The 14,944-nt window shown below is 37.3% G+C and overlaps 1 protein-coding gene across 1 annotated transcript; it reads left to right on the top strand.

Moving 5' to 3' along the window:
- The first annotated feature begins 5,758 nt into the window (after positions 1-5,758).
- LOC128707804 (uncharacterized) lies at positions 5,759-14,097 on the top strand. The gene is made up of 6 exons (XM_053802762.1): positions 5,759-5,840; positions 11,848-12,109; positions 12,246-12,391; positions 12,473-13,418; positions 13,498-13,585; positions 13,930-14,097. The coding sequence occupies exons 1-6, from the start codon at positions 5,759-5,761 to the stop codon at positions 14,095-14,097; spliced, it is 1,692 nt and encodes a 563-aa protein (XP_053658737.1).
- Positions 14,098-14,944: the final 847 nt, after the last annotated feature.

Raw genomic sequence — 14,944 nt, 5'->3', positions numbered from 1 at the left:
TGACTAAAACTAGGAAGTAGAAGATAAGATTATCTTAATTTTAGCATATTTAACATGAGCATAAAAGCAATACGGCCTGGCCGTTCTTATTGAATAAAAAAAAAAAACATGAACATAAAAAATCATAATAATGTCATAATGTTAATAATGACATAATGACATAATGACTAATAATAATAATAATCATAATGTTTTATAATGGATGGGAAATAATTGGATTTAAACTAATTTATTGTTTATTAATATATTTTTAGTTCTAGTTTTGATTTATAATCTGCTTATACTTATTATAATTTTCTTTAGGTTTAAATGAAGCAAATATTTTACACAAAACAGTTATGGGTTTATGATTTGGAAACTATTACATTTTGAGTGAAAATATATACGATATGTTTTCGGTTGTAACGTACATTTCACAATAAGATTCTTATGTTCCTTCCTCGATGATTATGTATTTAAGCTTATGAAATAAAAAATACAGAGCCTAGACTACAGCTGACAGTCAAGCAGGAAGACTAAATTCATAAGCTGTTTACCTTTCTCCTACCTAAGTATCTCAACTATGAATTGGGTATCAATCCATTTGCTCGTATTTAATCTACCTGGATGAGCTGACTTTTTTTCGTTTTGTTTAATGTTTGCTTCAATGCTGCTTTAACGTACTAACATAATTGAAATTTTTGTAAATCTGCATAATGAGGGCACATAATATATAAGTTATACAAACCATTTTACGAAACATATAAATGTACAATATACTACTAAACTTTGGGTTAAGTATGATAAACGGAACCGTTGCAAGCGTGAAACAAATACATTATCCCTCAAAGGAAGAAGTATTAACATACTCATTGAGTATAAAAATGCTTAAAGAGAATGCATGGAAATGTTGCTGTTTTAAAATTATACAACCTACTGTAGATAGATCGAAGATCGTTGCTAGCCACTTCGAATCGCAATCGAAAGTCCGGCTAAACTTCAATCCCTTCCAGTAAAACGACTGAATGACTGGCTAGAAAGGTAAGCCCAGTCTTTTGCATGCAACTTCCTTACTCTCGCTACGATTACCCGGTGCGCTCGGAAGTTCGCAAAGAGTGAAGCGAGACGTACCCGCCGTAAAGTGTATGAGTAAAAAGGTAAAAGCCAACGAGTGTTGGTGTCGTACGCCATCGCCACCTTTTGCTGGTGGTACCTAAACCCCAAAGAAATCGACGCAGATCGAAAGACGAACCGTCGCTCTGCCAGTCAGATCGCGTCCGTCAGCAACAAAACAAACAGAAAACATATGCTCTGATATGTTTTCAAGCTATGCACGGTCGCGAAGCAGTTACCGCTCACGTGTTGGCTGGTGTTGATCACTTATCTAGTACAATCTCGTCTAAATAGCCTACTCGTTCGTGTCGTTCGGCGGGACCAAATTTCAAACGAGTGGAGTGTGTGTATTAGATTGTCCGTTTGTTTTAAATATATGTTTTCAAATACTGAGTTGCAACTTGTAGTGAAATGGGCAGCTGTGAGTGAATTTTATACATTTGCGAAGTGAAACAATTAATCGAAGATCCCGTTAACAACGACTGTGACAATTATCGCATCAAGTTTGTGCAAACATTGGATGGTTCTGGTGAACTGATGAATGTCCCAGTCATTTGGAACTCTAAATCTAACTTTCCTCTTGTTCCTGATCACCTATTAGATATTTAATATCATATTGGGATCACTTTCATTTGCATTAAGATATCCAGCTAAACAAACATAATCTGCCAATAAGAAGTTATTTGTGTGTTTAGAGATGTGCATTTGTTATGCAACTTAAACAATGTTTGACTTAGTACATGTATTAAAGTGCTTAAGTACTTAAGTATGTTTTCAAATATCTAACAATATTTTTTTGATTAAATCTAATATGTTTCAACTGGAACATTTATTCGAACGCACCGAGCAAAATATTCCAACTTATTTAAATCAATCACAAAAGTGAATGGAATAGTAAACTATTGGTGATTAATTGTGTAGATAAAAATGTGATATAATGTTATAAAAGAAAATCCTACCCTACTTCTCCCTATGTGATAGAAGAGCAAAGAGTGTTGTCTGGCGTATTCAAGTTCATTGCTTAATTAAATACGCTCATTGCTGACAGGATCAATCTCGAACAATGGGCTATTGTATAATAGTGCAGCCTATCATTACTGGGACTACTATTATTGTTATTATTACCGTCACCATCGTTACTTTCCTGCACATGGTGATCATTTGAACGTTAGCTGCTACTGCTACCACATGTCTGCCTTTCAGTATCGGTTATTGAATATATGGACAGCGTGTGCTTGAAATGATCCAAAGCGATAGTTCCACTTTCAATTTTGTTTAATTTCTCGTCTGCCCTCTGCACTTCTTTTCCATTCCAGACACGGTTTTAAGCAGTTGCCCTTTTAGTTTTCAGGTGTATGATTTTTTATTTCTGCTCATTTCTAACCATTTTTTTACTTCAATTTTGCACGAAACATAGTAGCAAAACAATGCCCTTTATAGACGCACGAGTATGCGATTCGCACCATTGAAAAAATGACTGCCGCTTAAGTGTTAACTTGCGGTGTTGTAGAGGATAATTGAAATTCACTAATAATTGCATAAGATGTAAGATGACATCCTAAAAGTGGGAAAGGTGGGAATACAGGAGTGATACGAGATATGTTGTTTTATGACAATGAATTCGTGAAATCCCATTATAGTGTGCTTATTCATGAAAACTATTTTATGGTATTTACTTAGATTGTATGCGTGTCGCTATTTTGACAAATATTTATATGCATGATGGTTTTTTTAATAATACCTTTTTTTCATTATCGCCCATTAGTCTAGCTCGATAGAAATGGAAAGTGACTACCTTTATAATCAGGTTTTTCTGGTTCGAACGAAATAATTAGCTTTCATTGGGGATCATGGGCAGTTGCAGCAACGTTATAATCGAAGCAGGGAGAATATAGAGATGATACGGCTAAATGGCAGAAATTAAACAAGCATGATAAAGAAAGACATAGTTTCATTATAGTTGTACAGTGTTTGAATGCCCAGAAAAAGTGTGAATTACTTTCTTCAGTAAGAACTTATTGAGCACTACATATTTTTTGATAAATCAGTCTTGTTTTTAACACCAGACGAAATTTAACTTCATACAATAGATGTCGGAATCGGTTGGCCTTGATCTTTGACTACCGATGTTCCAATTGGTATATTGTTACATGTCACGGTGCTAGCTATTAGGTCGTATATTCTAGAATATAATAAATTTTATTGGCAGCCAAAGACGATGACTATACACCGAAATAAGAAACAGAAGATTTTTAGGCCAATTTGCTTACTGTCGGCAGCAAAAACATGCAATTCACATGAGTCCGCCAGGTGATTGTAAATTTGTATTAATAAGAGAAACATTGTCCAAAAGCACCATGTTTTGCTATGGTTGATCGTGACTGCAGTAGCGACTGGCGTACAAATGTATTATAGTACCACATACCCACAGGTGTGTAATGTGGGGAGTTTAAACAAAAAAGAGAAAAGGAAAGAACCGTAACTAACCCCTGCCACTGGAAGATGGTCTAGTGATTCGGCATGGTTTCGCGCTCACTTAAGATAACCTTGGAAAAGAAGGGTCGTCCAGTACTTCAAATAAATCGACTTTGTTCGTTGATACGACCACAGCTCGCTACTTTCGCTTTCACTATCAGTTTAATTCTCCTGATGTGTGGGAAACTTATTCCGCTCCGTGATCATGTATCTAACACCAAATTTCGATTGAGATGATGCTGCACTGTGGGTGAACAGAAACGTTCCATTTCCGTCATTGTGTGATGGGTATGACTTTTAGCTTGTAAAAATATCAGAGTGCACATTTTGGGCTAACTGTTAAATGGACGTAACGTGCCACTTGCTTGCCTTCTACGCCGTCTACGCAAACTGTGATATTGCCATCTCCTGTACGTGAGCATGAAAGAATCGCTTGGAACAACAAAATGGTTTGCAGATAGAACAAGTTATCCATCACGTTATCTACTATGAAGGGTATAAGCTTCTTAAGATAATCTTTATTTTTAATTATTCTTTGGGCGCAAAAGCGTTCCTACTCTTTGTATGCTAATCACGTCCACAATTTTGCAGGGAAGATTAATGTTGTGCAGTCAAAAGAGTGTGACGGTTTAATCATTTTATGACTGTGACTATGAAGAAGTCTTTCAAACAAAATTCGGAAATTTATGTAATTTATTTTGTCAATTGCTGCTCGAAGAGCTAGCACAATGTCTGGTGCTACTTTAAGGCACATGTCGTATACCTTAGTTACGTTCGAGTGTTAATAATTATAAGCACAAGCATATGCAATAACATAACGATGAATTTGATTTGCTCAACCCACCACAGAGCTAACACAACTGTGTTAACGATAACAACTAATATATAGTATGTATTTTCAATTACAGACCAGCTCTTAGTTTAAATGGAGTAATGTGCTTATCTCTACGTGCTCCCGTTAGCCAGAATCTCAATAAACAGTCGAAGAGAAACAGTAATAACGCTAATAAAGTGTTGAATGTAAGTGATTCCAAGTGAACTTTACCATTACTTCCGCACGCCATTCGCTACATTCAACATCTTAACGACACGTTATTGTTCATCTAGTTGCCCATCGGACGGTGCAACTAACACTTCTTATGTGGTTCTCGTGTGTGCCTCGGAAGCCTATGTTTTTGACCTACGGCTGGTATAGGTGACATGCGAGACTCAAGCAAAACAAGGAACCATCGAGATTCACATTGACATTGCCTGTAGCAAAGCAAACGCTGCTGTCACGCAAATTTCGTTGTGCTACCGTTTTCAGTCCGGGCTCACCTGAAGTTAGCGAAAACTGCAGCTCACGACATCTAGCTGCAGCGCTATCGGAGGATCTCTTTTAAGTTATGTAAATTTTATGCAAAACAGTGACCCTTTGCCTGGCGGTTTGAGGGAGACATCCGAAACTTAAAGTTCGTCCGTAAAGTGAAATTCGCGACACTAAATATGAGGTGAAATGAAAACAATAACAATTTAAGACACGAATGCGACGACGTGAACGCGAAAAGTTGTAGTGTCATGCGAGCCTACTAATCCGGAAACAAACTCGCGAGGAGCTCATGTTTGTTACGTCCAAGCCATGAACTGAAGAACAACGAGAACGTTGAACATCACCACTTAAACTCAAAATGCTGCCACGGTTCAAACGCGATGAGAGGAAGTGCAAACAGTGAACAACAACAGACAACAAGAAAAATGTGGAGAAAGTAAATCTCATATGACCGGTGTGCTTTTGCTGCTAAGGGTTACAGAATTGGAATCAGTTTTATATCACATCCAAACTAGTCGAATCGGGTGTTGTGCTCACTTCAGTTCCGGACATTGACTGCCGAAGATAGCACATAACAACATTACCAACAACAACATAACAGCAAACTACAAGGAACTTCTGTATATGTCCACATCCTGTAGTCTCGCTTTCAGTGGTCATTTTAATTACAAAGAAAATTATGTTCCGCTTATGCTTGCATGCAACTGTTAATCAAATTAAATTCCGTCCCACCGACACGACCACGGATCAATCAAAATCTTGTTACGGTAGGATATTATAAGGTGCATCATTTGGCAGTATCATTGCTGCACAGTGGCAACACGCGGCAAAAGAAAACGGTAGCCGGCAGCGAGCAAATAATCCCCACCGGAGGAAAGAATCATGCAAAATGTACAAACAATGTGTATGGCCATTTTGCTGTTAATCGTTGGTTCCGTCGTTGCTGAAAACTTGCTCTTTTCAGGTAAGATCTTGATTACCTTGCTGTGTGTTTAGCTTTGTTTTTTTTTCCATTCTTTTGGGGTTTGTCCCATTTTTATACAAACAACGCAGAATAATTCGAAGTAGAACTCCTGCTCCCGCTGGTGGTACGGTACCAGATGTGATACATGTAGAATGAGTTGTACGATGCATCGTAGCCATTCCATGCCGTTGTTTGTGTTGTGAATTATGAAATAATTTAAGCATAATTTGCATTGCAAACGATGATTTCTTGTAATGTGGAGCTATGCGAGTGATTATTTGCTGCTGTTGAGACCATTTAATACTTCATTTGAACTAGATTTTAGTGTATTCTAACCGTCACGGAATTTAAATAATTTTGAATATCTCAATGGCGCAATTAGAAACTTCATCTTTGCTGCTACACTTTTTTAATTGTAAATATACAGCTAACATGCTGACTGCAGCTAAAATGAGCTGTTTCGCAAGGTTCAGGATGACCTGAACATTAGTGTTATAGGAAACATAGACAAATATGATGCTTTTAAACTGTTTGCAACTGCAACTTTACCACAAGTTCCATCATCCTAACCTGTGCAGATTGATAGTTTTCTACATCAAAAATTGTAAAAATGAGCTTTTTGATTACATATGGCAAACGACACCTGAGGAACATTGCATGCATACGCTCACATGCGGTGCAAAAACCAACTTGTATTTTTTATGTTCAATCATTCTGGCACCTCGTATTTCGTTGCGTACATCCCTTCGTTTTTACTTTCTGATGTCTTTCTTCAACAGGCAACCATCCGAAGTATGGTATTTACCAAGCGCAAACATGTATTTCACATATGTTACTATTGTCACATAATATCGAATTTTCTACACAATTTAGTTTGTTCATGCAAAAGGCGTCCAATTCGAGCAATACGTCTAACTCTAAACAACAATTACATTTAATTTTATATAATTTTATTTAAATGAATGGAATGAAATGCCCTGTATAAATCAGGTTTACGCGTTTGAAACGGTCTCTGACTCGTCTAAAGGTATGCAATTAATTAGGCTACTATGCATTCGAAAGCCTTTGAACGACTTACCATCCCATTGAGGGTTGATACAAATCAATGATTTACAGCAAACACGTAATAAGGAGGAAAGTGATGTCTGGGCTCGATCGTACACTCGTGAATTTCGCGGAAGTTAACAACGCTTTAAACATGGATGTATTGACACTGTACTGCTTTTACACCTAAACTAACGATTTTACGCTCTTTCGCCATCGAAGAAACTGGCGTGCGGCGCGAGAGTCTGTACAATCTGCATATTAATTAAAACATTTTCAAGATCTTTCGGGTACGCCTCCCTGTATACGCCTGCCCACGGTTTCTCTCCACTGGCTTGCATTTGCTTAACAATTCCGAACGGATAGAATGGTCGTTTCGGGCGCTCAAGGGAGAGTATGTAAAACCAAACTGATGGACAACCTTCCAAACATGATTGCCTCAGCCCCGAACCAGCCGCTGGCATTCGCGGACAGACGATTATGTAAACCGTGTTACTCCATAAAAGGTGCCTATACAAGAAACTTTCACTGATTCATCCTCTCTTCCTTATGGGCCATTCTTTAAGTATTGGTCGATGCTTCCGCTCGTCTTCATGCGGTGCTTCTCGATGTATGGACGGAAGTACCGTGCGGATTTTTGCATTGGGCAATAAAAAATGGCTAATAAGCACAGTACACCCGAAAAATGGAAACCGGATCGACATATTATGCTAATAAAATTTTCCCTCTCAACCGGGGTTCCAGCTCAAATCTCGCACAGTCGTAATGTTTAGCTTAAGGAAGTGAGAGTCTGTCCTGTACCATTATCAACATGGATCTGGCAGGTAAAACTTGCGCGAACAGCGTTGCCCCCTTCATTATCGATTGGTCGTCTTACCGATCAGATGTACAATTGGTACGAAAACAGTTTGTTTAGAGTTTCACATTAAATAAAAACAACACAAACTAGCCTTTCAAACAAGCTTTTGATCGTTTTGTTCGCTGCGGCTTGGCTATGGCTATTTGCCCCGAGGAATGGTAACATAATCTTTCGCACCTATTGTATTGACCGATACCAACTGGAAAATCACGGGAATGATACTGCTCCCAATGAAAGTGAAATTCCGTTTCCAACATGTCGGAAGATCGACTGGTACTGATAGATACAGTCCCATCCGCAATTAAAATACGGTTGAAATGCTGACCGATGCTGTAATATTAAAATGGACACCCAGCTGCTGAAAGCAGATGGATGCAGGGAATAAATAACATGTAACAAACAGGTAAACCTTAAAAAGATACATAACAACATAAGTGCCGGATGTTGAATAGCATCTCAAACACAACCCAAGATGAGATCTTGTTTTTTTCTATCAACTAGGTTTATCTCTTTTTTACAGCAAGATTGGTACAACATGTTACGATGATATTTAAGCAGTTAAAATCTTTTCTTAATGGTGTTTTCATTTATGTTTATTTTGGTCCATTAAATAGCGATATAATGGAGTGATATATAATGTAGTTAATTCTAAATTACGTCTTAAAATTAACCCAAACATTAAAACCCACAATTATTTCAAAACAATTGTTAACTTTGAAATAGTTATGATGGGTTTAAAATCGTTTTTGTGTTTGTTTCATGTTTTGACACCTCCTCATTTAATCAGAAATCATTCACTACTTATCACATGAAGCAATAGAGCCATAGACATAAAACATGATTTTGCAGTTTTTTTCCTGTGAACACAAACGCACAAACGTTTAGCCTAAATAAAATATATAAAAAAAAGAAAAGAAGAAAACAAAAGGGGAACTGTTGTTTTCTCTTAAGTCCCAGAAAGCGGAGATTAACATTTATAGTCGACATACCGTGACGCTGGCCACGCTAGTGACAACCGAATCGGGAGTGTTAATAAATCGATTATACTGTGAACAAAACACAAATTTATTTGCTGGTACAAATTGAGTGTAAGACCACTGTTCTTTACTGTACTTAACAAATTTCGTGGTGACATTCCGGCCCGGCCGTTTTTCTTGAATAAAAAAAAAACAAATTTCGTGGTTCAGCTCAGACCGATCGCCAACGAGCGATGAGATGCAACGAAAGTGTGCTTCAATGTTGTACCTATGAATGAACCTATTGTACGTGGGTGGATGATTTTTGTTTCATTGTTTTTTATCTCCTTTCATGCGTTGATTTGATTTTATTTGTTTTCTGTATTTCATCGTTAGTGTTAGTGTAAATAGAAGTGCCGAAGAGGAAAGTGGTAGAAAATGTTGCGATATTTACTGTGCTACATAACTTTATTCTTAAAGACGTTCCAAAGGATCATTTCAAACTCAATTTGCAATCATTAACTCTGCTTTTAAAGCTCAAACGTGCCCCACATGATCGTCCCAAATGAACCCCATCCGGCCCAATTCCCCGTAGCAAGGACTGACTATCCGGCTGCGTGGTTTAATTAAGTCAATAAATGACAGCTATGACCTAGCAGGTCGTTACGCCAAGAAGAGAGAGAGACCACATACGTAAATAACATATAAATTTAATTCTTCATATTATAAGTTTACTGATGTTGATGACTTAGCTTATCTTTACAGGTTGTGAAAAAACCGAGTTATATTCATTTTAAACATATGCCTTTAATAAAATATTATGCATTAGGTATTAAGCGTGTCGTGTATAATTATTCTGACCACATCATCATAAGACCGCATAATCATTCTAAAACGTTAAGCGAATTCACCATTCAGCAAATTGAAAACATAAAATAAAATCGTATAATTCAGTTGAGAAAAACCTTAACTCTTTAAGGATTTCGCTGCATTGTGTAATAATAACATTAAAATATGATAATCAATCATTCATCTGTAATCAATTTTTTGTATGTTTTGTCTTTTGTTATTGCAACTTTACCTTAACTTATTGTTAAATTATTAACATTACAGCATAATTTTATGCTCACCAGGTTAGGATGTATTGTTGCAATATTACTCATACATGGATAAATAATTCGTTGAACGTTGAAAAATAGATTGCAATTTTCCTTCCAGGTTACAGATTGGATGAACCTTGATCCTACACACTTACATGTAAGCTGGAGGAGTATTTAGCCGTATGCCTTATTTTTCTGTCGGATTTGCTTAAAACGTTGATTTTATGTGGAAAAAGAAATTGCGTTCATTTATTTACTTTCATCCGTGATCATTATGCTAAGCATAAACGTCAGACAAAGTGAGCACTTTTCAGTGTACCATTTTGCATGATCCGCCTCTAACCTATCATTAACATTTGCTGGCACTTGATTGCATCATAATATATGAGCAGTGCAGTAACTGGTGCGGTGCCACAATAGGTGCAAAAACTTTACCCGAGATTCATGGACTTCTTTTATCAGTCGGAAGATAGGTAGAAATTGAGTATAAATTGCTACGTAACGATAAGTCATAAAACATTTCCGAATAAACTTCCAATATGTGGAACTGAAACGCCGTCGAACGGTTATTGGACATATATTTGAAGAAAGTATAAAAAAAATACATAAATTGCACCACATAATACACAATTGCATCTCACACAGAGCATTGCGCTTGCACGATGATTCGCGTTGAGCTCGAACCATGCAGGGACAAGCGGAACGTATCATTCGCTTGTAGACAACTTTACTTTTCCTTTCATCCATTCAACGGCTTATGCAGGATGATTTCAAACTTGGAACAAACTCTGCAGCTACTTCGATTACAACACTCAGGTCCGGTTTTTTGCTGCTTTTCTTTGTTATTTCTTCTTTCTATCTCTTCCGACAGGTAGGTCAGGGTATGCACGTGGTTCTTGCTGGCCCTAACGAGCACATGAAATATCGTTGATTTCCCGGCACGGTAGGCACTCAACAAGTCCAACAAAAAGAATTCAGCGCCTTGATTGAAACACTTGCTTAAGCATCAATAGTGTTTATACCTTTTTGTTTTGCGAATATAGTATCTTGTATGAAGTATTTCAATTTTCAAATGTTGAAATGAATGCCAATTAATTTCGTGCATGTACCAATGTACGTATCTTATGCGTACCCTTAAGGTAAGCATTCACTTTGTGTGTGGTACGTACTGAGTTTCAAGATGCGTCCAATCGCGTAAATGAAGTGATTCGCTTGATTTGTCGATCAACAATACTAACCTTATAAATCAAAGAAGAAGTGTACATAGTAGGGGACACAAAAAGTACACTTGGAAGTTTACGGAACTGTTTTCTCCTCCAGCACAATCATTGTCTAATGATTATCAAAACAGGAGGGGGTGCTGCACGAGTAGTTGCGATCGGTGCGATCGGGCTCGTGTAATGTTAAATTATGGAAAACTGTGTACCATTGTAGATAAGGACTTTCTCCGGAAGTCGTTCCTTATTACGCCTCCGGAGACGTATTCCTATAAGCGTGTATATGCAACCAATGATTCAACAGGGGACTGTTGCAAAGGTAGTTTTTATTCGATAATACATAGGGAAAGTATGCACAACTAGTAAAGCATCCTACGTGAATAGTGAGTTGCCAATAATGTAACAATGTTAGTAGCATACACCATATTACACGATACGTATAATTACGGTAATTAAATTACCCTGCTAGGTAATACGATTATCGTTTACGACAAAGGCTGTGTATTATTAGACCGGAAAGACTTCCCGACAGAAAGTATCCTTCAGCACTACAGCTAACCGAGTCACCCATAGCTAATAAAAAAAAACGCCAATAGAATATTAAACTATCTTCATTTATACCTCTTCAGCACAAAAGCGTTCACTTCATTAACTATAGTTAATCTTAAAACTTTTTAGGCTGAGATTTTTTATACCAACTATGGAATAGAGAAAAATGTTTAAAAAAATTATTTATTCCGGTACAATCCTGCAACAGGCGACAACATTTCTAACTGAAATTACGCCTTCATTAAAACAAGCCAAATTTCTATGTTTTTAATTTTTTCTTAGATTGTGGAGTTCGGACATTGCGTCGTCTACCACGGAGTAATCTTACCAGAATACCAACTACCACCAACTTCAGCCACTCCAGCTTGACGCCCTTCGTTAGGAATCCGAAAATAATGCACGGTACGCCTACGGTCGAAGGTCAATACCCATGGCAGGTATCACTGGAGCTGTTGCATCCGTCGTACGGTTTTATAGGCCATTGGTGTGGTGGAGTGCTGATTGATCGAAACTGGGTACTATCCGCTGCCCACTGTATTCACAAGTACGTATATATTTCCGCTATGCTAGTGTTTATGCTTCCGTTTAAAATATTACGCTGATTTGCACGAACAAGTCCGTTCGTAAGTTCAATTTTAATGTATATGCTTACTAACCCAAACTTATACATTCTCTATTAGTGATTTGTTCAACTTGCCACTACCCGCACTTTGGACAGTGGTTCTTGGAGAATATGATCGTCGATCGGAATCTGGCTTCGAACAGCGCATTCCAGTTGATAAAATAATTTTGCACGAGAAGTATCATAACTTCAAGCATGATCTTGGTAATTGTGATCTTTGATACGAACAAGCCAATATAGCACTTTTGTGAATAAATCACTAATGTACATCATATTATTCCACAGTGTTACTGAAGCTCGGAAAGTCAGCCAATACGTCACCAAATTCTCGTGTAAGGAAGATATGTCTTCCGTTTGCAGACTTTAAAGTCAACAGCATGGCATTTGATCCAAGACCCGGCCAACAATCGAAACTGAGTACAGTAAACAAACCAGCCTATTTCTTCGAAAAAACTCCAACTGACGATCTAGAGAACCAACAAGAACCACAAACCGAGAACTTCTATGAACAAGACCAAGAAGCTTTTCCAGAACCCGTCCCACTGAGGGATGAAAATTTTTTAAGACACTTTAAAAAATCCTTACAAACGCCATCTACGAAGGATCGATCTTTGCGAACACGCACTGCACGATATATGATTAATCATTTGGTAGCGGAACGACTTCTGGCCCTTCGTTCCAATCGCACGCGCCAAAATTTATCTAGCGAACAACCAGAATCCAAAAACTCCGACGAAGGGAGTGAAGGTAGACTGAATCATTCCAGTCAGTCATCAAGGCGACTGCTAACCGAGGGTATGTTCAAACCAGACAAACCCCATCCCCGCCAGAGTCTCAATGGGAAACGGTGGATATACCACCCATTTGCAGGAAATATCGTCTTGGCTCGCAACGTGGTGTCCCATCATCAGCATCACCGGGCCGATCTGAACAGTAAATTCGGCAACAATAGACGACGGAACGATAAATTTTCCCATGCTCCAGTTTACTATCGCAAAGAACCTAACTACCGTACCGAGGACGCCATCGATCTCGTATCACCTGAAGCCAATGGTCCAACAGTTAATACCGCATCGGATGTCGAGACGGATCATGGCCCTTCTACAAGTGCGATGCCAGATACATCCCAGTACGTGGATTGCTTAGCAACAGGTTGGGGAAAATCTACAATCGATGATGAACTGACTGATGTCTTGCTGCAAACGCGCGCACCAATACAGAGTAGTAAGAAGTAATTACCCAGAACTGATGACTTTGATAGCCGTGGTGACATTTTGTTATATTCATTTACTTATCATTGCTTTTGCAAGGTGCGAGGAAGCGTATGGGGATTTTATCAAACTACACCGTGGTCATCTTTGCGCTGGAAATCTGGACGGAGCCGGTGGAACATGTGTGGTATGTATTCAATGTGCATAGATGCTGATATATTAAAATTATACATTATGTTAAACAATAGTTTAGATGACTCCGTCGATTTTGTTTTAACATAATCATTCCTAATCCAATAATGCTTTCAAGGCCTCATGTAGAAGCTTAATGTGAAAACTATGACCATGTGATTTAGGTATACTTTGTCTTCTACAAGTCATAAAACTAAAATTACAATATTAATTGAAAGTGTCGTGTGATGTGGTTTGATATAGTCAGCATTCTTTTCTGTATTCTAATTATTATTAATTATTATATTAATTATTTATCAAACAATTTAAACTACTTTTCTTCCTTATTATTATCCATAGGGAGACTCTGGCGGTCCATTGCAATGTCGCATAAGCAAAAGGGGTCCATGGATATTAGTTGGAATTACATCTTTTGGATCGGGTTGTGCGTTTAAAAACTACCCGGATGTGTATACCAAAATCTCTTTCTATCGCCAATGGATAGTAGAAACCATACAAAACAACTGAAGTTATGATACTGTTTGTGTACTAAAAAGCCAAGTGTTCGAGTTTTAAATGTATAGACTACGTATATCGATTTAAATTGTGATATTAATTTAGAAAAGTATGCGTTTAAAAATATATTATGTATATTTTTAAGTTTTTGTTAGTAGCTTGTTAGTTTGATTATTCCCAGAGAAATATATCTCTGATAAAAAATAGTTTTAAGAATGCAAAGGTTTTTGTTGGTTCGTAGATCGGAATTATCTGTATTTGGTTTCAAATATTTCAACTTTTTATTAAAAAGAAAAAAATCAAGCATTGTTTTCTCTTATCATATCTTCTTTAGTTGATTTAATAATAAAACTGAAGCAAAGAAGGAACAAACACAGTTTTTGTTTTAATTTATTGATGAGAATAAGCAATTTACAGTAAAATCATACATCACGGAAACTTGTGAAACTTATAGAGCTTTGAGAAAATTATGTTGCTATCAACTGGTGACGACTGGTTACTAACCGTCGCAGTATCCACATTTCGAAACATTTTCTGAATAATATGGCTAATATCATATAATCACATTTGAAGCAGAACGTTAAATGGCGAATTTATTCCATTGATCGTTTTATTTAGGATTTTTTTTAATCTGTGCTGATGTAGCAAGTTTTCAAAATTTTTAATTTAAGTAACAAATATATATCAAATAATTTTTTTACAAGCGCGTGAATAATATGTCGAAAGCTCAAAGTTTTCATCGAATGAGCGCTTCGAAAAAGCTACAGCAACTCGAAATTCGAAATTCAGAACTCTGCGGGATAAGACTGCTCGAACGGCGAAACTATGGGCTGACAACGCGCCTAAGTGTATCTAAATT

The sequence above is a fragment of the Anopheles marshallii genome, chromosome 2 (genome assembly GCF_943734725.1).
Source record: "Anopheles marshallii chromosome 2, idAnoMarsDA_429_01, whole genome shotgun sequence".
Lineage (NCBI taxonomy): Eukaryota > Metazoa > Arthropoda > Insecta > Diptera > Culicidae > Anopheles > Anopheles marshallii.
This window is presented reverse-complemented; position numbering and strand designations above follow the sequence as displayed.

Bases quoted from the DNA above. Each gene is read 5' to 3' on its own strand.
- LOC128707804 (XM_053802762.1), top strand. From the start codon at position 5,759: ATGCAAAATGTACAAACAATGTGTATGGCCATTTTGCTGTTAATCGTT. The intron at 12,110-12,245 runs GTACGTATATAT...ATTCTCTATTAG, and splicing joins GCTGCCCACTGTATTCACAA to TGATTTGTTCAACTTGCCAC. The intron at 13,419-13,497 runs GTAATTACCCAG...TGCTTTTGCAAG, and splicing joins CCAATACAGAGTAGTAAGAA to GTGCGAGGAAGCGTATGGGG.